Raw genomic sequence first — 27,014 nt, 5'->3', positions numbered from 1 at the left:
CTCATAAAATTCTATTTATCATATAATTTTAAACCTTATTTTAATGCGCAACAACAACTATTTCAGCAAAATCCATACTTCCGGGCTACAAATTAATAGCTGTTGCGTTCCGTAAGTTTAACACAACATTTTTTGTTGATCATTTCTATTATGTGTGTTTTTTTTAATTGATTTTTAAGAAATCTTTTTAATTTAGAAGAAAATAATTCACTAGCTGATCTCAGTATCCGACGAGTTGGTTGCTAGATGACTAGTAGACCATCCTTACCCACCCCTAATTTATAGAAAAGGATTGGTTAAACGCAAAACAGATGAAAAAATTAGTATGGACAGTAGCACACACATAAACAGACTGACTGACCAGCTGAATGAGGAGGTTGTTTAGGTCTGTCAGCGGCTTGTTGATGAGAAGTAGTTCCTCTGCAGCCTCAGTGTCTTCATTACTGTCTGATCTCTACAAAAAAAGAGAAGGAGAGAGAGCATTATTAGATCGAGAAGAAAAAACAAGAGGGAGAAAGCAGGGGAAGCGAACGGAAGAAAATGAGGACAGTCAGTCATTGGGGGGATGCGTGAAGAGAACTCAAGACCCAACGCAGCAGAGGATTGAGCGTCTGAGAGATTCCTGCTCATGTAATCATCACAGGAAGTACAGTAGCTTGAAGCTGGTGCTATTTTTAACAGAGACGCTCCTCAGAGGTGCCGGGGTCTCTGCACACTGCCCAGCTCTGCTGCTGGAATGGAACAATGTGTACAGCTCCCTGTCTACCAACAGACACAACATCTTACTCTTTAGTAACAGCTGTCAGAGAGTAAGGGAGAGAGACAGACAAAAATAGACAAAAACGGCAAAAAATGCATGAGAAACACAAACTTTGTTACCCATCAGCCATCAGCGAGATCAGCCGTCTGGTTCAAAAGTTCATGGCGCTGTCTCTAGCTGGCTAATATTTCAGTGAATGTGAGTGTCTGGGATCCTCATGCAGATTGACAGACCGGGGCAATGAGATTACAGCAAGCCTTCGCTTAATAGGACTGCAGCTTTTTACAATTAAACTCCCTTCACTCATTTCAAATATTAATGATGGAGCTCGAGCTGACATCGTGAGAGAAACCGTGAACGTGAGAGGGAAGGACAGTCAGCGCAGTGGGAAAAGTGTGAGGGAACGTCTCGCTCATCATTATCACCCAAATGAATTTGGGTTGCGCGGACACTTTTTTAATAAGCTTTGCATTTCTCTCTTTCTGTCGCTGTCTTTTTTTTCCTCTCGGAGAACTGAATTCCATTACACGCTCCTTTTTTGCAATGTCCGTGCATAAATATGTATGGAAGGACGCTGAGTGAAAGACAAAGGCCTTGGGTGGATAATGAGGGTTGAGGAGGAACTGACAGGGGAGTGACTTCCTGCGAGTCCTGTGTGCCACATATTTGACTTTAAAGCGCTGTTTACCACGGGCCTGCTGAAGCACACCGGTAAAAATAGCACCGGGAACTATTAGACGTCAAAGTACTGGAAATCGAACACGAACGCTCGCACGCGTGCGCTCGGTAACTCTGACAAAGATGTCCGCGGCGAGTAATTATGGGTAAAAGGTGTGGTGGATGCACTCGGAGTGAGTGGCTGGATGTATCCTGCTGGTATCTGCATAGCAGTTGTCATTGCATAACAATCTAATCATCAGTGAGGAGAGGATCCAGACATGAACCCCCTAAAAGCATGCCTACGGCGACAGTAGCAGGCAAGCGCTCCCTGAGGACGGGGGGGGGCTGGGGGGTGTAGGGAAAGGAGGAAAGAGAGAGAGAAAGCAGGAGAACAGCTCAAGAAATGAGGGCGACAGAGTGAGAAATGTTTACAAACAAGAGGACGGGACGGCGAGGGTGAGAGAGGGAAAATAAAATATGAATGTATAACTATTGGAACGAGAAAAAGAGAATGACAGGATTAGCAGCAGACTGTGACATGAGAAACGAGATAGACCAAGAAAAATTAAGAAAGCACATCTGGATTAAGAGTGGTTTTTCTTAAATTCTATATAAAAAATAATTCTTTTTATGGTAACACTTTATTTTAGTCTCTTAACTAGTTGCTTATTATTAGCATGCATATTACTAGAATAATAGCAATTTAGTAGTACTAATTAAGCACATATTAATGCCCTATTCTACATGACCTTATTCTACATCCCTAATCCTACATTTATTGGTGGGGAGAGTCATAGTTAATAGTGAATAAGTGTTACCTATTCTAAAGTGTTGCCATTACTATTAGTATTTTTTTTTTAATTTTTACTTTCTGAAAAGTTTGTATCAAGCTCCAACAAATTGAGAAAATTGAGATATAAATGGGGATATACATTTTTTTATTGTAGATGTAAAGAGAATATTTATCAAGATATACACTATAGTATTTAGAGTTTGTTAAAGGCAGATTTTTTTAAATTACTTTTTGTTCTCCAACTGATTTTCATTATCATTTTTTTAAATCAATTTTATTGATTAGTTGTTCCTAGCCCTAGATTAAAGAAGAAACAATAGCTTTTGACAATTTTCTGTTGTGGAACAGAGTTAGTGCTTCAAAAATCGAGTTATTTTTCAAGAAAAAATACTTGACCACAGTATCCTGCTAGTTCGATTCTGGATGAACCCTCTATAATATCATCCTGACCCATCTATAATTTATGCAAAAGTAATGGTTAGAGGTAAAACGGATGGAAATTAGTATGGTGGAAAAATTATTTTGGCACTTTCCCCAGTGGAGACATTAGCAATAGTGTTTAAAGTAATAATCTGAGTTGAAAACAATTTCTCTGTATTATTTTCTCTGTGGCACAATGTTAATTATCACAGACAAAAACTGAAAATAAAATAAAATAAAATAAATGTAATAAATTTATTGTTCATTGTTCGTTCATGTTAGTTAATACATTAACTAATGTAAGCAAATGACATCTTATTGTAAAGTGTTACCAATGACCCTATTCAGTTTAAATTTACATTTGTAAATGGGGCTAGACAGTAAACATTAAGAAATACTAAATATATTAATAGATTTGTAAGACTTAAAATTAAATGTTTTGGATGGAGACCTTACGTTTACACAATTGACAGAATTACTGACCTTGTAAAGTTTTATCCAAACATACAACTGCATTGTCATGATGACATAATGGCAAGTAGAGCTGGTAACTTTCGCCCCAATATGCATAATGGTATTAGAAAGGTACTTGACACTAGAAATGGGATCAACATAATTTCTGTTGGTTAAGTGTGATATATGTGATTACTAGACACTCATCCAACTAGAAAAGGCTCACCTCAAATATGATGAATTAGCTCAGAATTATAAACTTGGTTTTACTGAATAGTTTATACACATGCTTCAGCAAAAACACACTTCATATTTTGACCTTTTAAGCCTTCAGTTTACCTCCATTGTAAGTGATGCATTAAGGAGAACAGCCCCATTTTCACTTCTTCAACTGCCAGCACAGTTATTCAGATTTTTGAGTATCAGCATAAAGTACAAGCTATTCAAGTTAAATTAACAGTACCTTCTCAAGCTACTCATTGTTAAACAACAGTTAATCTATATTTTTAAAAAAGCCACATAAAAAAAATATTTAAGAGGCATTATTTTTTAACATACTCTATATACTTATTTAAAGTATGTGATATTTTTTAATTGAAACAATGCTCTGTAACACTTTAGAATAAGATTCCATTATTATAAAGTGTTATCTTAATATTTAATATATTTATTGATTTGATGGCAAAACTGAATTTTCAGCAAAATTATTCACATGAAATATGATTATGAGTTGTGCTGCTTAATTTGTGAGAACTGTGACAGTTGATTTTATAGGATTCTTCAGTGAAAAAACAAAAAAAGATGAAAAAACAGCATTTCCTGCAAATAGAAATCCTCTGTAATTTAATAAATGTCTTGACTGTCACTTTTGATTAATTCAATTTAACATCCTTATTGAATAAAAGCATACTTTTCTTTCCAAAAAAAAAAATAAAATAAACTCACTGGCCCCAAAATTTGGAACAACAGCATTATCTCAAGTTTTTTTTTTTTTTTTATATATTATATTATATTATATTATATTATATTATATTATATATGCACAAACAATTTTACTAAAATGTTTTTTTTTCTAAACTTCTAAATGCAACATATGAGGGAGTGGACAGTTCAGGAGAGTATGTTTAGTTTTTGCTCATTAGAGAGGATAAAAAGCTGCATGTTAAATATAATATGACAAACAACAGCAAATGTAGACTTTTGTCACGCTACATTGCTAGTTTGGAAAGAGTGTTAAGCGGAAAACCTACAATGTTTGCTAATAAGTGTATGAAGCAAAAGTTCCCTTCCGAGGGAACTCTCACCGCGTCCCCTAGGGGTCGCTATTGGGGAACGCTGCAGCGTGACTCGTGTCTGAAGAATGCATAGAAAAACTCCATGAAATGGCCGGCGACAGCGTATGACGTCACTGCGGCGCGCACGTCGCTGCTGGTGCGTCACTACCGGGCGACACAGTATAAAGAGTCGCCGAAGTAAACATACACCCTCTTCGCTGTCTTCAGCCTTCTCTTTGTCTAGGAGTGCATATTCTCTCACCGGAGGCCTGCTTGTGACGTGTGTGGTAATCTGATACCCGCACTTTCACACCGCCCGAGCTGTGAGGGGAGAACGCAAGCAAGATTACCTCTTGAGAGAGTAGAATGCGATCGGTGCATTCATTGCTTGTTTGTAACGAGAGGCACGCTCTCATACCCACTTGCTACGACTCTTTGCTACGTGGGTGTGATAAATTACAGCTCGTCCAGCTCCCGAGGGACTAATGGGCTTATCGCGAAAACGCAGTACGCAAAAGAGGGAGGTGAGTTTCTCTGTTCCTCATTTTGCATGAGTATGTTTGCCTCTCGCGGCATTAACAGATGCATTCGCGGCGTCGCCAGCGGCTCCTTGCTCGTTTTATTCCCGAGGGAATTTGGCATCTGAGCGGAGTTTGTTTAGCTCCCGCGGGAGCCGAATATGTGCTGCGCGTCGCGATTGTGGAGTTAATTAACTGCCATAAAATATGTGTGCATGTATATGTATATACATATGTATGTTATGTATGCTTATATGTGTACATATAAAGGGGAGAGATTTTCCTAGACTAGTTCGACCATGATTATGCAGATCATGGCAGAACAGTCTTATTAACTACAGCTGTCTGAGGCTAGCTGTATGTTAACTCTTCCTACTTTAGGGCTGGAGGCTTTCAGTCAGTTTTACCTCTGGTGGTCCTTCCTACACATACAGATATCTGCGGATATCTGTGTGTGGGCTTACTGATTACTTTTTGTTTGGAAACAGAAAAGTAGTTCTTTTAAGCTCTTGCCTAGATGGTGCTGTCTCCCCTGCTAGGGTTTAAATAGACAGCCCACTCTGCTTGGTCGGGCTGTTTTCAGGAGGACTAACCGGAGGTCTTTCACTGATCTGTTAGTTTTTCCCAGGCTCATTGGCCTTTCTGGATTTATGTGATTTGGGCTAGGTAGATCACTGCCTTTGAGTCCTTCACTCCATGAAGGCCCAGGTCCGAGCCCTACAACATGAGACTGCACGCAGCGGTTCTTATGTCCCATAAGAACCTCCATTAACCGATGGTCTGGATTTTAACTCCTTAAACAGGTTTTGTTTAAGTTTGAGTTAAATGCAGGTCACTCATGGGTGAGTACGATCCATATTTTTCTTTTAATAAAGAAAAAGAACTTAATACTGTCTCAGGCCTGTGTGTTGTGTTTTTTGTTTTCAGAGAAAAACATGATGAGTTCACGGCGGATGCTCCCCCTCTGATCCTACGGGTTATGGTTACGGCAGTGTTCGTCCTATCCACGCCACAGGTCGTGCGGTAAACCACCCTCCCAGCATATGTTAGACATAGGACTTATGTCCTCTTCAAGGTAAGCTCCCTAAGTTTCTTTCTTAGGATTGCCCTTGGCATGTTTAACATTTGTCCTTTGCAGGCCTTTTTCTGAGAATCCCTCTTCCAGACTCTCTCTGTGGACTTTAGATCCTGTGAAGTGATCTCATCAGCCGAAGGTTCTTTCCAGCACCTCCTGAGTTTTGTCTCCAAGGAGCAATTTCTCAGTTCTCCAGTAACTAAAGTAGTACTCCCCTTTCCGCGGAAAGGGTTTATTCTGAGTACCGCTTCTCGCTGACAAGCCAGGCTTTCTCCCCGGTTCATCTGGGTTAGGAGCCTGTCCCTCTTGTCCAGGCTGATTCTCACTCTTCAGGCTCACACTCGAGCTGGGCTCTCCCCTTCCCAAGGGAAGGGTCCCTAACGAGCGCCCCCTCGACGGGATGGGCGTTCCTCCCTGGCCTTCAGGGTTAGGAGTCTATCCTCATAAGTTCCTGCTCCGGGGGATTTATGTCCCGTTGAGACAGGAACATAAGTCCACCTAGACTGGGGTCTGTCGATCCCCCTGTTAGCCCGAGGGCAGGGTCGATTCAACCGAGGTAGTACTCCCCTTTCTGCAGAAGGGGTTTATTTAGAGTACTGTTTCTCGTTGACAGAACCAGGTTCTCCTCCCGGTTCATCTGGGTTAGGGGCCTGTCCTTCTTGTCCAGGCTGATTCTCACTCTTCAGGCCTCACGCACGAGCTGGGCTCTCCCCTTTCCGAGGAAAGGGTCCCCAATGAGCGCCCCTCGTCGGGACGGGCGTTCCTCCCTGGCCTTCAGGGTTAGGAGTCTGTCACCATGACTATCCAGGAGCTCCCTTCTCAGGAACTTGAAGTAACTTTAGTAGCTCCCCTTTCCGCGGAAAGGGTCCTCTCAGAGCTCTTCAATGACAGCAGCTCACCTTAATTCAAGGTTCGTCAGTAGCAGCACTGTCGTGTGGACAAATTCCCCTTTATTTGGGTAGAATCTGTCATCAGGCTTCCTGAGTCAGGTATGATTGCTCCCCTTTTGAAAAAAAGGGTTCCTCTCGAGCGCTGCTCCTGGCAGGAGGAGTAAGCTCCCCTTCTGATGAAGGGTGAAATCCGAGCGCTGCCTCCTGGCAGGCGGGTTTTCCTCTCTGTTAATCAGGGTTAGGAGCCTGCTTGCGCCTGACTTCCAGGTCGAGTGTCACCTCCCCTTCAGGCTTTATGACTAACTAGGAGTTCCCCCTCCTTTTTCAGGACCTTGAAATGACCTCGGCTGCTCCCCTTTCTGCGGAAAGGGTCCTACTAGAGCACCACCTTCTGGCGGGTGTTGGCATTTCTCCCTGCTTCTCAGGGTTTTGAAACCTACCCTTAACATGCTAGAAGCGAAGGCTCCTACGATTGAAGCCTCCTCAGGCTGCTGGCAGCTCACCTTTTTGGGTTCCCTCAAAGCAGCGTCACTGCCGCATGGTGAATTTTTCTCCCTTGGCTAAGGAAGAAATAACCTCTATCTTTCTCAAGGTCCTGATTTGAGCACGTTCGCTCCCCTTCGCAAGGGTCCCGTTTAGAGCACGGCTCCTAGTGGGATGAGTATGCTCCCCTTACAAGGAAGGGTAATTTCTGAGCACCACCTTCTCCTAGTAGGCATCCATGTGGACTGGGTCTAGTATGCTCCCCTTTACACTAAAGGGTCCCTTCAGAGCATTGCCCTTTTTAAGGACGGATGTTCCTCCCTGCAAGTCGGGGTTAGGGGTCTGTCCGCTGTCTGCGTCCACTATATGATGGTCAGTAGCTCCATGATTTCATCAGTCGACTAACAGTTTGCGGACTGTCTGTCCTGATTGGGGTGTAGCATTGCTCCCCTCTCTAATCAGGGAGGGTTCCTCCCCTATTTCTTGTCATCCTATGACAAATATGAAACTTTAATATGAAACCCCCAAAATGGGGGAAAACACAGTCTCCAAATCCCATTTTACTAGGGTAAGTGTCCCACGCTAAACCCTGGGCACTTTCTGAAATCCACAATAGTGGTAAGTGCGCACGGAATCTTTGTACACTTCCTAAAATCCACATAAGTGGTAAGTTCCCACCAAGTTTTTGGGTTCTTTTCTAAAATCCTATACGGTATGGGTTACGCGGTACTCGTTCCCATTTTTTGAGTTGGTTTAAAACCCCGGTCTCCCTGGGCCCAACTTCACTCGATATCACCTCAGATATCTCCTGACCATCTGTTATCCAGGGTGCGTTATCTGAGGATAACCCTTGCTAGAACGGTCTCTGTCTTGGGACAGGCCTGTTAGTTGCTATTTCTGAGTCAGTTCACTGAGGGAACTAGACTCAGTAGTACTGGCAGTTCCTGTTCTAGTTAAGTCTAAGTATTAACTTAGCCGTTCCTCCGAAGGAATCTCGGATTCCAACCTGAGCTGTGCTCTGGGTCCTTTGACCCATTCAGGTAAGTGAGTAACAGTTCAGGCTTTGGCCGGGGAGGTTACGTTCTGACAGCTGTCACCTCGTCCTATAGGGATAATTCCTCTCAGAATTTACACTTAGTGCTCGCTACTATGCACTCCCCTCAGCATGGAGACGTTGGTATACCGTTCCCCAATAGCGACCCCTAGGGGACGCGGTGAGAGTTCCCTCGGAAGGGAACGTCTCTAGGTTACGTATGTAACCCTAGTTCCCTGAGAAGGGAACGAGACACCGCGTCCCCTACGCTTCTTACCATGCCTCGGACGAGAAGCTTCAGACAGTGAAGCGGGTGTATGTTTACTTCGGCGACTCTTTATACTGTGTCGCCCGGTAGTGACGCACCAGCAGCGACGTGCGCGCCGCAGTGACGTCATACGCTGTCGCCGGCCATTTCATGGAGTTTTTCTATGCATTCTTCAGACACGAGTCACGCTGCAGCGTTCCCCAATAGCGACCCCTAGGGGACGCGGTGTCTCGTTCCCTTCTCAGGGAACTAGGGTTACATACGTAACCTAGAGACGTTCTTTTCTCTTCTCTTAAAAATACATTTCACAGATTCAATAAAACAAATGCAAGTGTAATCTTTAAGTGGAATATGCATCAGATGGGCAGTAAAAGCTCAATGGGCTGCACATCAGAGGCTGATACTATAGTTTAATACAAATATTCACAAACAGCCATATTCATACTTTTAAACAAAATTGAAATCGGAGACATAACTATGGCATAAGAAGGATAAAGGCTAATAAAGAATACGAGAGAGAAAGACTGTCTTCCCAATTACAGAGAAATTATTTTAACTCACAAAAACATATGCCAAGGCAGACTCTTAATGTTCCCACTACATAGATGCCATGAAAATCAGCAAATACCATATCTAGCTAAAACTGCATAAAGAACATTTCCTGTCACAACAAGACACCTTCCTATGTGGCGTATACATTCCACCGCCAGAGCCCCCCAGTACAGTGAAGACATGTTTCATACACTGGAAAAAGAGACATGCCATTTCCAGACTCAGGGAAATGTGCTTATTTGTGGGGATCTGAATGCAAGAACGGCATTACAGCTTGACTTCACGGACATACAGGGAAGTAAATATATTAATAATAAGATGTCCTGTATAAATAACAACATTTTGCCTTTCCAGAGAAATAACCATGGCCATACCGTCAATAAGACTGGGGAAAGTCTGTGTCTGTACTTGTCAGCTGTCATATGAGGTGACACATTCAGGTGAATAATACAGTATTTATAACAGAAATGCATTATTTCTTAGAGCACTGAAAAAAAAAAACTCAAATTACTGTATATATCTAAAGGACAAACTAACGTTAGCAAACAGTTTAGTACACTGTACCATACAATACCAACAGAAAACCATAAGACCAATCAATCAGTAATAGCAAAGATGCAGAATTCCTTGGATAGCTGCTATACTCACATTCAAGGTGTTAGTCTATCTGTGAAAATATAAATTAAATATTTAAAGGAACATCAAAAGTCAAAATTAAATAAAAAAATAAAAAAGCACTCTAAAAGGACATTAAAGACTTTGATAAAAGATCCAAATAACAGAAATTAGTCTAATTTACTGTTAAACTCTAAAACACTCAACTAAAATGAATAGACAGACATAGATAAGAGCCTCGAATTTGAAAATAACGGTAAATTTAACTTATTTTGTCTTCTGGGGAACATGTAAGCATTTTCTGTAGCTTCTGAAGGGTAGTACTTAATGAAAAAATATGATATTTAGGCCAAATAATAATGTACACATCCTCATTCCATTTAAAAGTTTACACCCCTGGCTCTTAATGCATCGATTTTCCTTCTAGAGCACTTGAACCTTCAATAATAGTTGGATATGAGTCCCTCAGTTGTCCTTAGTTTGAAAAGACAGATCTCAAAATCATACAGTCATTGTTGGAAAGGGTTCAATTAGACAAAAATGCTCCAAAAAAAAAAAAATCTGTGGGATTTTTTTTTTAAAGAACAGTAGGCAGTTTAACTGTTCAAGACAAACAAGGGACTCATGAACTAAAAAAAAAAAAAGCTGTGGATCATTCAGGTAACAACACAGCATTAACAGTCAAGTGTTTGCAAACTTTTGAATGGGGCCATTTTTATTATATTTATTTTTTTTCTCTTGTGGACTATATATGTAAACAGCTTTTATATGAAATATCTTATTCAGGTCAGAACTAAATTAAAAATAACACGCATGTTGTGTAATCCCTCTTATTTTGGTAAAATAGTTAACATTTTGCAGATTCTGCAAGATTCTGCAAAGTTTTAAATTCAACTACATTTTATCTGGCACCAAGAACTCTTCTCTGAAAGTGGTGTGAAAGGGGAAACTTGCAGCCTTATCAATGCACACTGAAAGTGAAAGTGGAATAAAAAATAGCAACAAAAGAACAAAACACCTTTCTCAAGACAGTGGAATGAATGTTACAGCTTAAGCCCAACATTATTTAATATGTACATCAACATGTACAATCAATGAACAAGGTTGAACCACTCTGGAGCAACCTGTAGCCCCTGGTCTCACCTCACACAACACAAAATCAAAAAGCTGCTCTGCACAGATAGGCTAGATCTACTGTCTTACACTGAACAGGATTTACAGTAGAACCTGGACCTGCTGGAATAATACCCCCAGTCAACTCCAATAAAACTACAACCATGACCTTCTAGAAAACATCCACATCCCAGGAAACAACACATATTCTCATTAGGAACTAACCACATAACGCACTCATCACATTACTATTATCTAGTAGTAAAACCAATTCCATAGAAAACTTTAACTTTGCAGTAAATATACTGAGAGTTAATGGCCGCAGGGCCTTGTATGCCATAAAACGGCAATGCCCTTTAGAAACTCCTGTTATAATTTGGCCAGAAGTATTAGAATCTGCAATTGTGCCCATTGCCCTTTATGCCAGTGGGATGTCCAGTAACTGGAAAATCGGAAAAAACTAGACAATTAAATAGACCAATGAATACACCAACACACAACAAATACAGCATGCAGGGCTGAATTCAGCACATATTCCATAACTACAAAGATATAAAACAGGCAGTTGGATTTTGGAAACACCTAATATCATTTTAAACCCTGCAGTATACTAAAGGTGCATTCACATAAGTCAAAAGTCAACACATTTTTACGGTCATTGCCTATTGTCAATGTCATAGTGATGTATAAAGCATGGCTTTCGACACTTTCAAACCAAGCCACTTTCGTTGGTCAGCATGGTGAATTCACATGAAACTGGAAAAAGAGCAAAATCTGCATGGGGAACTTTTTTGCCATGACCTGAAACACTTGATTGTGTGGATTCCTATTCGAATGACTGGATTTCACCCGCAACATTTTACAAAGTAACAGTAAATGTAACTGACCCTTAATTCTAAAATGCATAAGGAATTTTTTAAAATATTTCAATCATAATTTTTTTTACATGAGCCCTGCGGCTCGCTAAAGCATCCCAGAACCGGCTGTCCATAATACATTGCTAAAGTTAAGCGAATCCCCCCCCCCGCGAACAATTTGAATTTTCACAGGTGGGATTTACATTGTGACATCATAGCATCAGGAAAACAAAGCTGTAGTCCAAAGGAGCCGTTCATTGTAATTCTTGAAAAGGGATTTTTTAAAAAACTAAATATCTACCTTTGGAGTAGACTTTGAGATTTGTAAATTTGTAGATGTTTTTTTTTTATGCCCAAACATACACACCACACACTGGCTAAAGTTCAAAAAGTGAAAAAGCATAATAGTTTAAAAGCAAAAAAAAAAAAAAAAAAAAAAAAAAAAAAAAAAAGTCAACCTTCAAATAATTATGTTCATTTATGCACTCAATACTTGGTCGGGAATCCTTTTGCAGAAATGACTGCTTCAATGCGGAGGCCCAGGATGCTTCGATAGCGGCCTTAAGCTCATCCAGAGTGTTGGGTCTTGCGTCTCTCAACTTTCTCTTCACAATATCCCACAGATTCTCTATGGGGTTCAGGTCAGGAGAGTTGGCAGGCCAATTGAGCACAGTAATACCATGGTCAGTAAACCATTTACCAGTGGTTTTGGCACTGTGAGCAGGTGCCAGGTCGTGCTGAAAAATGAAATCTTCATCTCCATAAAGCTTTTCAGCAGATGGAAGCATGAAGTGCTCCAAAATCTCCTGATAGCTAGCTGCATTGACCCTGCCCTTGATAAAACACAGTGGACCAACACCAGCAGCTGACATGGCACCCCAGACCATCACTGACTGTGGGTACTTGACACTGGACTTCAGGCATTTTGGCATTTCCCTCTCCCCCAGTCTTCCTCCAGACTCTGGCACCTTGATTTCCGAATGACATGCAAAATTTGCTTTCATCCGAAAAAAGTACTTTGGTCCACTGTGTTTTATCAAGGGCAGGGTCAATGCAGCTAGCTAATGTTGAAGACAAACCAATGTTCTAAGGGGGCTTTTACTCAAAACTGTTTTCAACTAAAAATTGTTGACTTTTTTTTTTTAACAAACTTTTTATGTGTTTTGGCCATTTATTTAAACAACAGCAGCATTTTGGGGGCATGAAAATGCAAACTTTTAAAAATGGGTTGCAAAGTGCTAGTTTTTGAAACTCTGCAGGAAAGTGGATCTCAAGGGCCAGAGTACCCCAACAGTATTTTTACTGCATACTATGCACTTTTTTACTCTACTGGACAGGAAAACAGAGTACATTGTGCATATACATAGCAAATACATAGTTTATGCTACATCAATTAAGACAGAAAGAAAGACAGTTTTGTCCATACTATAATCAGAGCAAAATAAGACATATATAATTTATAAACTCAAAATATATTTTGTCTTTTTATATTTTTATTTAACTTGCATCAATTTCTTTGCACACAGTTTGTCTTTGCACTATTTTCTTTGCATGCAACAAATCAGCAAATGCTTTGACTATATAAATGTACAGTTACTCGTACATTTGCCAGTAAATCAAAAAGAAATAGAGAGAATGTTACCTGCAGGGCCAGCCGGACTACAGACGAAAGGTTTTTGAGCAGGCAGTGGATGATGTCCAGCAAACAGAGGAGCAGAGAAGAGCAGCTCTTTAGCCCTGAGTGCATTTCTTTTTCCAGATATACACCAGAGACTTCCACAAAGACATTACACACCACCTCAATTACACCTGAGAAGAAAGATAAACACAAACAAAATCATTCTTCAATACATCCATCTGCTCTGACTGTCCATCTGATGGATACAAACACATCAAACATCAAACTAAGTAAGCAACTGCCTGTCTGCAGTGGTTATAGTTACATACACTAATACACTAATTAAGCATAAAGTATCAAGATTACCAAGACCAGGAGTAGAGAGATATACTAAAGGTGTCTGTTTTACTTAACTCCACTGTACTATACTGGGTAATATTTCTTTTAATTAATTCAGGAAAGCACCATGAAATGGCAGACCTTGGGTTTCTACATTACATGCACTGTACAATACAAATACATTTGGCAAAGCACAAATAAATACTTGTTCCTTTATAGTAAATTCTGAACATTCTTTTACAATTTGAGAAACAAAACATGTCAGTTTTTTCCTTCAAGTGATGACACATGAAATAGATACTTCTTCACAAAAGCAGACAGAACCCTTGCCTTCACCTTGTCTTGGCCTTCTTTCTCAGTATTGTTGAAATATTAAGATTTAATGCATTAATATCGCCATTCTTTGCTAAGTGCTTGCACGGCATGATCTGTCACCTAGATCACTAGAAGCACATAGATATTGACTGCAAGGTGGCCGCACACAGTTTTAATACTGCTAGAACTGCCAGTGCTACAGGTGGAGCTAAGTTCTGCATTTCCTGTTATTAAGATAAAATATGTATTCAAAGTGAGCTGAATGGCAGTCTTAGAGGAATGAAGGATGAAGATGTGACTGAAAGTTGTCATGAAGTGACTTCAGCACAGTTTCTCTTAATGTCTTGATGCATTTCCTATTAAAAACAGGAAGTCAGGTTGAAAGAGTTTGTGCCTTTTTAAACCACTACTAATACAGTTCACTACTAATACATCACACAGCAAAGCCACACTTCACAGCCACAGATACGATAATAAAAAGTCTGACTGCCCTATTAGATTTAATACGAATCTGTAATATTTTTGTCATAATACTAGTTACTGGTAAAACCATTAATGGTAATAATGTGTAGTTTTATGTTGGTGCATGTGGTATTTAGAATTTAGGGCGAGTTAACATTCTTTCTCTAGAAATCATTTGATTGGGCAAAATTTCTCCAGTGCATAGTAAATCAGACATTTTTCTTAGTTCGTACTCTATCAGTCATTATTATTATCAATATTTAAAACAGTTAAGTAAAAAATTTTTCAGGATCCTTTTACGAATAGAAAGATCCAAAGACAACCATAGATCTGAAATACGCTTTTGTAACATTATACACTATACCATTCAAAAGCTTGGAGTCAGAATTATTTATTTATTTATTTGGGAAATAAATTAATACTTTTATTTAGCAGGGAATTTAAATTAATCAAAAGGGATGATAAAGATATTTATAATGTTATGAAATATTTCTATTTCAAATAAATGCTATTCTTCTGAACTTTCTATTCATCAAAGAATCCTGAAACAAAAAATCTTTTGAACAGCAATAATAATAATAATAATAATAATAATAATAATAATAATAATAATAATAATAATAATAAAATATGTATTTTAGCAGCAAATCTAAATATTAGAATGATTTCTGAAGGACATGTGACCGAAGTAATAAAGCTAAAAAAAATCATCTTTGAAATCACATTTGATTGTGATTACATTTTAAAATATATTCAAAGAGAAAACTTATTTTAAATAATACAAATATTTCAAAATGTTACTGTTTTTTTCTGTACTTAAAAAATCTAAACTTAAATATATTTAATAATTATTTTCAAATATTTGTTTACACTTAAACATTGTAATCTGGACTAAAACAACGTTCTGGGACCGGATTGACGAAAAATTCTTATAAACAAAATTCTTCTTAATTTTAATGTGCTCAATGTTTTTATATTTTCTCTTAAGATAAAAGAAAGAACTTTTCTTCTTAAGAAAAAGCTTTAGGATAATTAAAATTCTAAAAAAAAAAAACATCTTAAAAATCATTGTAAAGTTTGAATAGCCTCAGAGTTAAATCCCCAAAGGTAAGAATAATGTAATGGATTTATTGAGTTATTTTAAATTATACTACTGGGCCGTTGCATGCTTGAATCGGATTGGCTGACGAACATTCTAACGGTGTGCATTATTTTCAGGGAAAGGCATGGCGAACGTAGTTCCAGGCAGCACTTGACCGCATTACATGTCTGTATCACTTTGCCACATGATTGCAGTTATTTCAAAGGTCAAAACAGCAAATTAACCAAAACCCACAATGACACTGGCCAAACAAATAAATACAGTAAACAACGACTGATTATTTCTCTGTTTTTGCCACAATATTATGTTTGGAAAGCACATACTCTATTTCTCACACTCTTTCTCCCTTACAGATGCACACACATACAGTTTGCACACACGTTAGCATACACGCTAATGTTGTTAGTGCTGTTCTGACGAATAACAACTTAAAACTACATGATATTTCTCACAAGCGAGGTAACAACAGTGTGGTCTTGATGAAAATTAACTTAAAGTTTCCCTATTAGTAGAGATGATGCTGCCAATCACTTTTGAGAGACGTACAGACTTGATTGAGGTAATTCACAAGCTTAATCTCTCTCTCCCTCTCTGTCGGTCTGTCTAAACTTCATTATCAACTGCATTAGCTTGCTATCAACAGCTCAAGTGTCGTTACTAGGTCTAAAATGACGTTTTGGAATTAGCAACGAAGGCATTGAATGAGCTGTGTAATAAATGAATCATACTCTCAATAGCATTTTAAGGACAATAACCGAATGTGTTGGAAATATACCATCTGATCGATGTCTTGAGATTTCGTAACCTTAGTATAAGCAGAATAATTGAATTCTACGAAAATAATGCACACCTAAAGTGCAACGGCATCACCACCTAGGGTGTGCATTATTTTCAAGAATCAGAATTCAACAGCCCGTCATCAATTATTCTTTACTTAAAGGTCACAGATTGTACACATTTCTGTACACGTTTATTTTAGTTGTTGATGTCCTTAAGAATATATATTTGCGGTATATGTGACAAAATCCATCTCAATATATTTTTACAGCTCCTTTCTTAGGAGCTCTGTCAAGAACAGGTTGATTTTGGCCCGTCTAATTAATATTCACAAGCTTATCTTCTGATTGGCCTGTTGTTTTCTGAGTGACGCACGACCAGGCCAACCACAGGTAACTGGGGATCATGTATGCTGTAGCCTGCTGTGGCTTGGTGATTCCGGAAAATTTCGGGAACAAGCGCTGTGTGAACAAAAGCCAGAACCAAATGCCATAAAGGTGGTGTTGTAGTGATGATGCATGTTATCGTGCGACTCTTCACGACGAAAAAATATGTGCAAAGTGGAATGAAGCAGCGATCATGGAGCTCCTCACTATCAGTGCTGAAGCGCAGATTGTTCGCCAGTTTAGTTTAAGTTTAGTGAAACGTACGCGTCGCATTACACCTCACATCTAAACCTCACATGTCTTTACGGGTTGTGTGTAAATCACGCGAAGATTCTGGAAAATCACTGTGTGAATGAACCAAATCAAACAATTCCGGAACAAATCATGGGACATATTATCCATGTTTTTTCATGAAATCGCTGTGTGATAGAGGCTAAAGTCTACACCGTGTTCCAAATTATTATGCAAATGATATCTTTCTCCGATTTTTATAATTAGTCAATGCAAATGACAGTCAGTATAATTTTTTAAGTCATCAACCATAGGGTATAATTTGAATTTTATTGAACAAACCTCCTAATGATAACAGTATTTATTTCAAAAATAAAAAACTGAAAATGCACTGTTCCAAATTATTATGCACAACAGAGTTAAAATATTTTATAGGTTGTAAAGAACTGAAAATTGGCATTTTCTGAATTTGCAGCATTAGGTGGTCATATTTACTGAAATCAAAAGCTATTTCAATCAAAAACATCCTAACAGGGCAAGTTACATCTTAACATAGGACCCCTTCTTTGATATCACTATCACAATTCTTGCATCCATTGAACTTGTGAGTTTTTGGAGAGTTTCTGATTGAATATGTTTGCAGGATGTCAGAATAGCCTCCCAGAGCTGCTGTTTTGATGTGAACTGCTTCCCAACCTAATAGATCTTTTGCTTGAGGATGCTCCAAAGGTTCTCAATCTGGTTGAGGTCAGGGGAGGATGGTGGCCACACAATGAGTTTCTCATTTTCATACTTTGCCGAGGTCATTTTCACACCTTCAGGGACCCTAAAGGAACCTACCAGCTCTCTCCCTATGATTCCGGCCCAAAACGCCACCTCCTTGTTAACGTCGCAGCCTTGTTGGGACATGTTCCATCCACTACTCCATCCATCTGGACCATCCAAAGATGCACGACACTCATCAGTAAACAAGGCTGTTTGAAAATTAGTCTTCATGTATGTCTGGGCCCACTGCAACCATTTCTGCTTGTGAGCATTAGTTAGGAGTGGCCGAATAGTAGGTTTATGCTCAACTGCAAGCCTCTGAAGGATCCTACACCTTGATGTTCGCGGGACTCCAGAGACACCAGCAGCTTCAAATACCTTTTTTCTACTTTGTAATAGAGGTCGACCGATATTGGTTTTTACCGATACCGATAGCTAGGTTGGACCACACTGGCCGATACCGATTAATTAACCGATAGTTTTTGAAAATGGATATTGAAGGGCAACTAAAATAGTGCTCTACGATTTAAAAAAATAAATACTAAACCATACTTTGTAAATGAATAAAAATATTAATATTAATTATAAATTGATCATTAAAGTTATTTCATAGTTCATTAATGTTAACAAAATGAACTTCGAAATTTAACAATATATCAGTAAATGTTGAAATTAACACTTCAACAAGGAACAACACTTCTATTCTACAGCTTTCATCAATCTTAGTTGATGTTACAAATGGGCTCATTGTAAAGGGGTGGGAATCTTTAAATTTTAACATTTTTTTATTATATAAGCAGGCTACTTTTTAAAACAATTACTTATTTAAAATTAGTGTTCTTTAAGTGTCGGCAAGTTTACAGAAATAGTTATTGTTTTTTTCTTTTTCGTTTGATTATTACTGATGAGATCAGACAGTGGCTGCTTTAACAGGCTGCATTCAAACGAATGCAGATCTATTTCGATGTATCAGATATTTTGTCCTGCTCTGAAAACATAACTGACTGTGTGTACATCAGTTTCGTATAAAAGTATTTGAAAATCCAAGTGCATTTAACCGCATCTGCAATCAAGCTTTTTAGGACGAACAAACACAAAGAGCAATTGAAAGTCTGTCAGTGCATCTACTGCATTACAAACGGCAGAAATGAAGGCACATGTAAAGTCAAAAACTGCGATTGATAGCTCACACGGTCAAACAATACACACTTATTAGCTCACTGTGGAAATTCTGTGCAATGAAGCCAGCCGCGTTTCTGGCGCGCACGCGTGCCATATGCGGGAAAAACACACGCTCATTGAAGAGAGGATTGAGGTGCGTCTGAGAATCTATTTTTCACCCACCCTTAATGAAACCGAACAAAAGTGCAGCGCTGTGTTGCGCGGACAACTTGCAGGTATCACACACACACACAGGACGCGTTGTATAGTTCAAGCATAAATCTAAAACAGTTTATTTAATCACCAAACGGGCAAATGTTTACTTCAAGAATGATCAAAAAGCGGCAAAGGTTAGTTTAAACATGAAACGGAAAGAGAAAGTGCGATCTATATTGCAGCCATTTCAGAAACAATTTCTTTTCTGTTTTACATTTATGTTTAAATATGATTTGTTTTTGTTTTGTTTCAGTTTAATATGTTAATTACGAAAGAAGTTTGTGTAATTTGTAAATGTCATAAAGGACGTGGTATGAATTGGACGGCAATACGCCAAGAGAATTGGAGAGGGTCAGACACAATTTTTGACCACTTCGTACGTTTTTATTTGTGGAAAATCCCTTCTTTAACGAATTTCGTTTTGTATTATTTTTATCTTAATTTTTAATAGATATTTTTGTTGATCAGTTATTAAAATCAAATAGGAACAGGAAAATGGCATTGTGAAATAAAGTGCGTAACAAGATGCAAACTCACCATGCTTCAACGGCCTGAAGAAAAGGCTAAAACATAAATTATAGCTCTATATTAAGCATACAGACTTAATTAGAGCTACAGAAATACAAATAGTTTGCTTAAATGCACAATACTTAATTTTCCAGCCCAGGGTCAAGTCTTTATGAACGATGTAGGACAGATGTGTAATGTAAAACTAAGGCGCGCTGTGACTGATTTTGTCGGCTGAATGAACACAGTTTGCTTTCTCATGTCTTTAAATCTGCAACTTTGCTGGCTAAAAATATGAACAGCTGGATATAAATCAATACAAATATATGGTAACAATCCTGGCATTAAACATTGGTCTGGGGCTTAACCTCTCATACTCTATGACAGCAGAGCGTGAGCCGCTTCAGCAAAGAATGCAACCCGGAAAAACCATCGGCAAGGATTTTTGCCGATAACCGATAGTTCGGCCAATCAACTATCGGTGCCGATTAATCGGCAAAACCGATACATCGGTCGACCTCTACTTTGTAATGGCATTTTAGCAGCTGCTCTCTTAATCGGATGAATTTGTCTGGCAGAAACCTTCCTCATTCTGCCTTTTCCTGAACAAACCAGTCTGTGCTCTGAATCAGCCACAAATCTGCACAGTACAATGATCACACTTAAGTTTTTGTGAAATATCTAATGTTTTCATACCTTGTCCAAGGCATTGTACGATTTGACGCTTTTCGGCAGCAGAGAGATCTTTTTTCTTTCCCATAATGCTTGAAACCTGTGGCCTGCTTAATAATGTGGAACATCCTTCTTAAGTAATTTTCCTTTAATTGAGCTCATTTGGCAAACTATTTATCACAGGTGTCTGAGATTCATTTCAGTGATCCAAAGAGCCATGAGACACAATACCATCCATGAGTTTAATTGAAAAACAATTTTTTTTATGTTTATGACACTTACATCCAATTTGCATAATAATTTGGAATACGGTGTAAAGACGTGCCACTGTTCTCTTCTATTAATGTTGTTCGGAAGCCTGTGCAATGATGTAGTTTCCTGACATTCATAGACTGAACAGCGTTTTCTAGATTTGTTTCCGTGTTGTTGTTGCTCAGCAATGGCATGGATGTGATGTTATGACACGACTTGCTGAATTCTAAATTCAACAACTCTACAAACATTAGTCAGATAGGGAGCTTGTTTTTAATTTTAGTCTTTAAACAAGACTTAATCTTTGTGCTCCTTAAAAGATGTGTTTACTGTAGCTGCGTGCACATGTTCACTCTATACAGACTGCAAAAAAAAAAGAAAAAAGAAAAAAAGGGGCATTTAAAATGGGAAGCCTGTCAAGCTAGTTGCATCAAAAATAGTGTGCGCTTATGATTATTATGGTAAGAAAAAAATATGTTCTTAAGAACATATTAGATAATTTTTTCAAGAATTGTACCTAGGAAATTCTAGGATTTGGCCCTTGATTCGTTATTATTGTTCTTTATAGTTGTGGTTTTTTTTGTACTTTCAGTGTCAGTTTGAAACATTTGTTTATACACTTTGCATTTAAATGTTTTTTTTTTTTTTTTTTGCTATATGAAAAAAAACCCTGTTATTAAGTGGACAACACTTAAGTTCTACAACCTAATTGAATACTAAAAAGCTTTTGCAATTATCTATGACTATTTGATATAATCACATGCCTGCTGAACACACCTTCTACAAGATGATCAATGCATCCAAAGACACAGAGAAGGAACTATGACTGTATACTGTGGAAAGCACACCACTCCATACTAAATATAGAGGATACTATCAATTCACTGCAGTGTTGCCCCCTGGGGACTACAAACTCAACACAAACACTAAAAGGTGAAGTGCCCACTTGGAACACAGACAATTTCCAGTTCCAGTGTATTGGGAAAGGCATGAGAAAGCTAGTATGTGTGTGTGTGTGTGTGTGTGTGTTGAGTCTTCCAGTCCCAGCAGTAATAATCAGGAGGAGTTGAGTAAGACCTAAGGCTATCACGCTGTTTATCTGAGATTAGTACTGCAGTTATCTGAGGTGAAGGACCCACGCATGTAATTCGCTGCTTGACAAATTATGCGAGATGAATACAACGGCAATGCCATCAACAATACAAATCCACTGCCGAACAAAGAAAACACCGCCAAGGCTGTCACCTTTAATACAGGGGAAATACAGATGAAACTGGAACTGCTGCCTGGAACGCTCACAATTTAGGTGAATTATCATAAATGCACACGGTGCAAAAATTACTTCTGAAATTTGTATGTAAATATATTGAACTGAAATGCATACGCAGGTCCTAAAAGAGCTGTGAGCGGTATTTCAGTGCTGTCTCAAACACAGAGAGCTTCTTGCCAGACACTGAATATTTATGCTTACAGCTGTATAGTTAAATTTATGTAACTTACTTTCTTTTGGTACTGAATTTATTGCTATTACTTCCAGTAAAATGAGTCATGCAAATTCGACTTTAGGATATGGATGTTTTTCCGCCTCCACGAGCAAAGCGAAAACAAACAAGTCAGCAGTTCACATTTTACGAGGAAAGACCCTTGTACGGCCATCGGAAAGCAGACAGGTGACACAAAAGTCAAGGTAAAATTTAAGGCAGCATTGGTAACACATGAAACTCGGTAATGCTTCACAATAAGGTCCCATTAGTTAACGTAACGTATTATTCAATGCATTCGTTAACGTAACTAACAATAAGTAATTCATTTGTATATGAATGCAAGTTAATCAAATTGATTTTAATACTATATTATTAAATCTAGAAACAATTAAGATAAGTATTTTGGAAACACTTTAGATACAAAAATACTATTCGCTATGAACTAGTTGCTCATTAGCATGCATATTACTAGCATATTGGCTGTTTATTACCTTATAAAGCACATATCAATGCCTTATTCTGCATGACCACATTCTAGATCTCTTAACCCAACCCAATACCTAAACATAACTACTAAAACTCTTAGTTCAAGTGTTACCTGAAACACTACATTACATTTTACTGAAGAACATGTTAGCTGTTAATTTTAAAAGGACAAAATTTGAAAATTTTCAGCTTTTTGCAGCATTTTTGATTTTTCAGGTTTAACAGTCATCGCATAAACGTTAAAGCATACACTACAGCACAATAACACATTTGTCTCTCATGAGACTGCATGTCCATATCAATTGAGAAAGCACTTCACATAATTATTTACAGCCGCAGCTGCATGACATTTCAAGCTGTGAAATCACATGAAGTAGTTGAGAGATGCATTCATGGATTACAAGTGTTTATGTTTGCTTTGTAAGAGTTTATGTAAGGCATAAATTGTCTTCCATAGACGCAGTCTCCAACAGAAACACGAACTATTCAAAGTGTGAATGCAAACAGCCTTAGAGCTCCCTGGTGTAACCAATTAAACTGCTATCCACGTTAGTTTTAACATAAGAGTGAGTGTGGGCATTTTTACCTTGAATGTACAAATGTACGAGTCAGAGGTCATCCACATTCATGTTACACATTCAGTTATTTCAGCTGAACAAAAACGGTCTGATACGCAAGCTCGTATCTTTTATCATATTATTTGAATGTATTATTGTAATCATAAACACATTAGTTTGCGGCTGTTCAGAATTCAGTTATCCGCAGAGTGTCTCTAAAGGTAAATGCTCTATCGAGTTGGAAATATCCCCTACACCAAACCCAACTCTAAACCTACCCAATAGTGTGAACACACACAAAAGTGATATAAAAATGCATTTGTTGATGCAGCCATGCTATTTTATCTTGCCTTTGCGGATTTGAGCGGTTTTGTTGAATCGTAGTTTCACAGGGTTCATACCAGAGCTCTTCATCACTCAAGTGCAATAAATAAACGTTAATAAAAGTTTTCTGAGTTTTACTGCCTCTAGTGTTCATTTCAATGGGAAACTGCAGTGATTAGTACATATAGGTACATTTTTACAGTTTTGCAGAAATGTATATAGAGGCACGTATTTCCAATGAGCTTATATTGCATATATCGCAACAAAAAAAAAAGAAAAAGAAAAAAGTTATGTGGTTTTTCAAGCAATTTGAAAAAGGAGAAGAAAAAAAAAACAGCAACATTTGCAAAACTGCAATCGATAGAGCAATCTTCACATTTACAGGTCACCTGGGGTACGTAAGTCACATGAGCATTCTGTAATGTACTATAACCCTCAAAAAAATTTTCATACTGCACGTGGCCGCTCACAAGTATAAGGTGCTTTCCTTGCCATTAGTGCTTCGATAACCCCTTATTTACACTGCATTATGGATTCGACACGGCAGATGGAGCTGATCATGGCCACTCTAGTCAATGCTGGTGTTTATACCACATTTCAGAAGTGGCTCTCCATTCTGTTTCACTAAAGATACATGCATACATCTCCTTAATTAAAAATAATAGCTAGTACGACGCCTGTGATCTACGTAAACCTACCCAGAGTCCTCACCATTACTTATCGCAAGAGGAAAAATAAAAAATAGACATTTTAGTCGCATAACATCAGTTAATGGAAATGCCATCAATTCACAATAGGTTTTTTATCGACATTTGTGACCCTGGACCACAAAACAAGTCATAAGGGTAAATCTTTTAAGTAAAGATTATTACATAATCTGAAAGCTGGATAAATAAGCTTTCCATTGATGTATGGTTTGTTAGGACAGAATCGGCCGAGATACAACTATTTGAAAATCAGGACTCTGGGTGCAAAAAAAAATAATATAAATAAATAAATAAATAAATATATTGAGAAAATCACCTTTAAAGTTTTCCAAATTAAGTTCTTAGCAATGCATATTACTAATCAGAAATAAGGTGTTGATATATTCAAGGTAGGAAATTTGCAAAATATCTTCATGGAACATGATCTGTACTTAATATCCTAATGACTTTTGGCATAAAAGAAAAATCAATCATTTTGAATCATACAATGTATTTTTGGCTATTGCTACAAATATACTTGTGCTACTTAAGACTGGTTTTGTGGTCCAAGGTCACTTTTATAAAATAGCGCAAATCTGTAATGGAAACCCTGGCTAATGTTACACTCTTAAAAACAAAGGTTCTTTAACTCCATCGATGTTTCCATGAAGGACCTTTAACATCCATGGACCTGTTCTAGTGCACACAAGGTTCTTTATAGTGGAAAAGGGTTCTTCAGATTATTCAAATGTTCTTCAGACTAAGAAAAAAATTGTTATTTTAGGAACTGATCACTGAAATGTTCTTTCAAGAATCAAAAATGGTTCTTCTATGTTACAACTATAAAAAAGCCACCGTTGGATCCTTTATATTTTAACAGTGAATGCAAACAAACAAAAGCAAACAGAGGTGCATTTATTTGTTCATTAAATTATAGCGGTGATAGGATATGTACTTATTTGTTTCATGCACTGTGAGCTTACAAAAACATGTATAATTTTGTTGCGTGCAACGGTAAATTGCAGCATGCATTTGTGGAAACCTTTGATGCTTTCAGCTCAGAGAGTGAAATAAAACTGGCTAGATCAGAAGCCATACATATATAAAATCTCTGTCATCATTTACTCACCCTCATGTCGTTCCAAACCTGTATGACTTTCTTTCATCTGTGGAGCACCAAAGAAGATATTTTGAAGCATATTGCAAACTAAACAGTTTCGGTTCCCATTCACTTACATTGTATGGACAAAAAAATACAATGGGCGTCAATGAGAACCAAAGCTGTTTGGTTACTAACATTCTTCAAAATATCTTCTTTTTATGTTCAGCCGAAGAAATTAATCTCTTTAAATATCAGTGTAGTCTGCTACTTTAGCTTAACTAACTACTTTTTCAAAAAGCTAGACTAGTTTAGCTACTTGAAATTCAGACTAACTTTCAAAGTCTGACTAGTTTCAAACACTAAACTCAGTTGTTTTCCCACAGCCTCTCTGTCTGGTTTTCTTCTTCTTGCTTATTCCTTCTCCGCCTGTTATCTTTCACCTCAACAAATCTCACCAATTATAAAACTCATCTCGCTTTTCCCACTCTTTCCTAGTCTCAATCAACCCTCAACCCCGCCGCAACTCACATTTTCTCGTTTTTTTCTTTGACTCTCTCTTATTCCCTCCTTCACTTCTTGTGTCTGCGTCCTGTGCCCATGCTCTCTTGCTCACACCTAAAAGAACCAATTACAGCATTTCCCCTCTTCTAGAGCAGAACAGGGCCGAGGTGGCTGGCATTAGCAAGATAGCGCTAATTGTAGAGGTTATATTTAGTGCTGGGTCAGAGCTTTCCAAGAGGAGGAGAGCTGATAACGATGCTGGCTGTATGAGATGGCTTGTAGATGACCCTGTGCTGTAAAAAAAAAAAAAAAAGAAAAAAAAAAAAAAGGTGTGGAGGGCAGGGTTTGTTGTGTCTGATCCCAGCCTGCAGCAGACTGGTCCGCTTAGACAGAAGAAGAGGTCCATGAGGGGTTGTTGTGATATGGGGAAGTGTGCTGTGCACAGATCTACCAGAAAACAAGCCATTACAGGCCTCTACTTATCTAAATGGCTTGGGATACGTGTGAATATGTGTGTGTGTGTGTGTGTGTGTGTGTGTAGGCTCATGGTCAACTTCACTAGAATTGATAGACAATATGTGCAGCATACAAATGGAATATTCAGACATTTTTTTTTAGAAAGAAAACATTTTAGAGTTGTAATAAATGGCTAAATGAATGACTTATTGGCCCACAATCATGAATCTGATCTGAATAAAATCTATAAATGTCAAAATGTAATGTTTGCTGTCTGAGTATATGGGCCGTTTTACAGAATTGGTGCAAACTGCTGTCCCACAAACAAAAAATTTAAATAGCATTTAAATATTCATATCTTAGATTTTTATTAAGATCATTTTATTATCTATTGAAACCCACAATAATATTTAAAATAGTCAGGAAGCTTTAAAGAATGCCATAAAATCATCATTTAGTGGGTACTTGCAATTTGGAGGTGTCTGTCCCAAACCCAACCCCCTAAATTTCAACTTATGAAAATGACATTGAAATGATTTTTTTTCATTTTATTCCATTGTTGTTTTTAAAAAAATATCTTTTTGATTTTTTAAAAAAGTAAAGTAAAAAATATATTAAAAAGTATATTTTCTTTGTAAATTATGAAACTTTATGTAAAAAAAAAAAAAAAAGGTCAGCATTTTCATGTCACTACCGAAACAGTGTATGTTTTAATCCTTTGGCTGAGACTGATTTTAGCTACACCCCTACATTTATGATCAATAAATATGTATGTGGCACTCTCTCTTATAGCTACATGATGAGTAGACAGGCCCCATCATTTTAAAGTAAATGTGTTCAAAAGTATGAAG

The 27,014-nt window shown here is 38.0% G+C and overlaps 1 protein-coding gene across 1 annotated transcript in view; it reads right to left on the bottom strand.

The window, feature by feature from the left end:
* The window catches only part of ulk4 (unc-51 like kinase 4), a 177,957-nt gene that overhangs the window by 53,343 nt on the left and 97,600 nt on the right, over positions 1–27,014 (bottom strand). The window contains exons 17-18 of the mRNA XM_073847841.1: positions 13,407–13,573; positions 362–454 (exon numbers count right to left, since the gene is read on the bottom strand). Of these exons, the coding sequence (XP_073703942.1) occupies positions 362–454; positions 13,407–13,573 (260 nt within the window). The remainder of the gene's footprint in view (positions 1–361; positions 455–13,406; positions 13,574–27,014) is intronic.

Source organism: Garra rufa, chromosome 9 (genome assembly GCF_049309525.1).
Source record: "Garra rufa chromosome 9, GarRuf1.0, whole genome shotgun sequence".
In the NCBI taxonomy this organism is placed as follows: Eukaryota; Metazoa; Chordata; class Actinopteri; order Cypriniformes; family Cyprinidae; genus Garra; species Garra rufa.
Note: the sequence above shows the minus strand (reverse complement) of the source record. Positions and strands in the feature narration are given on the sequence as shown.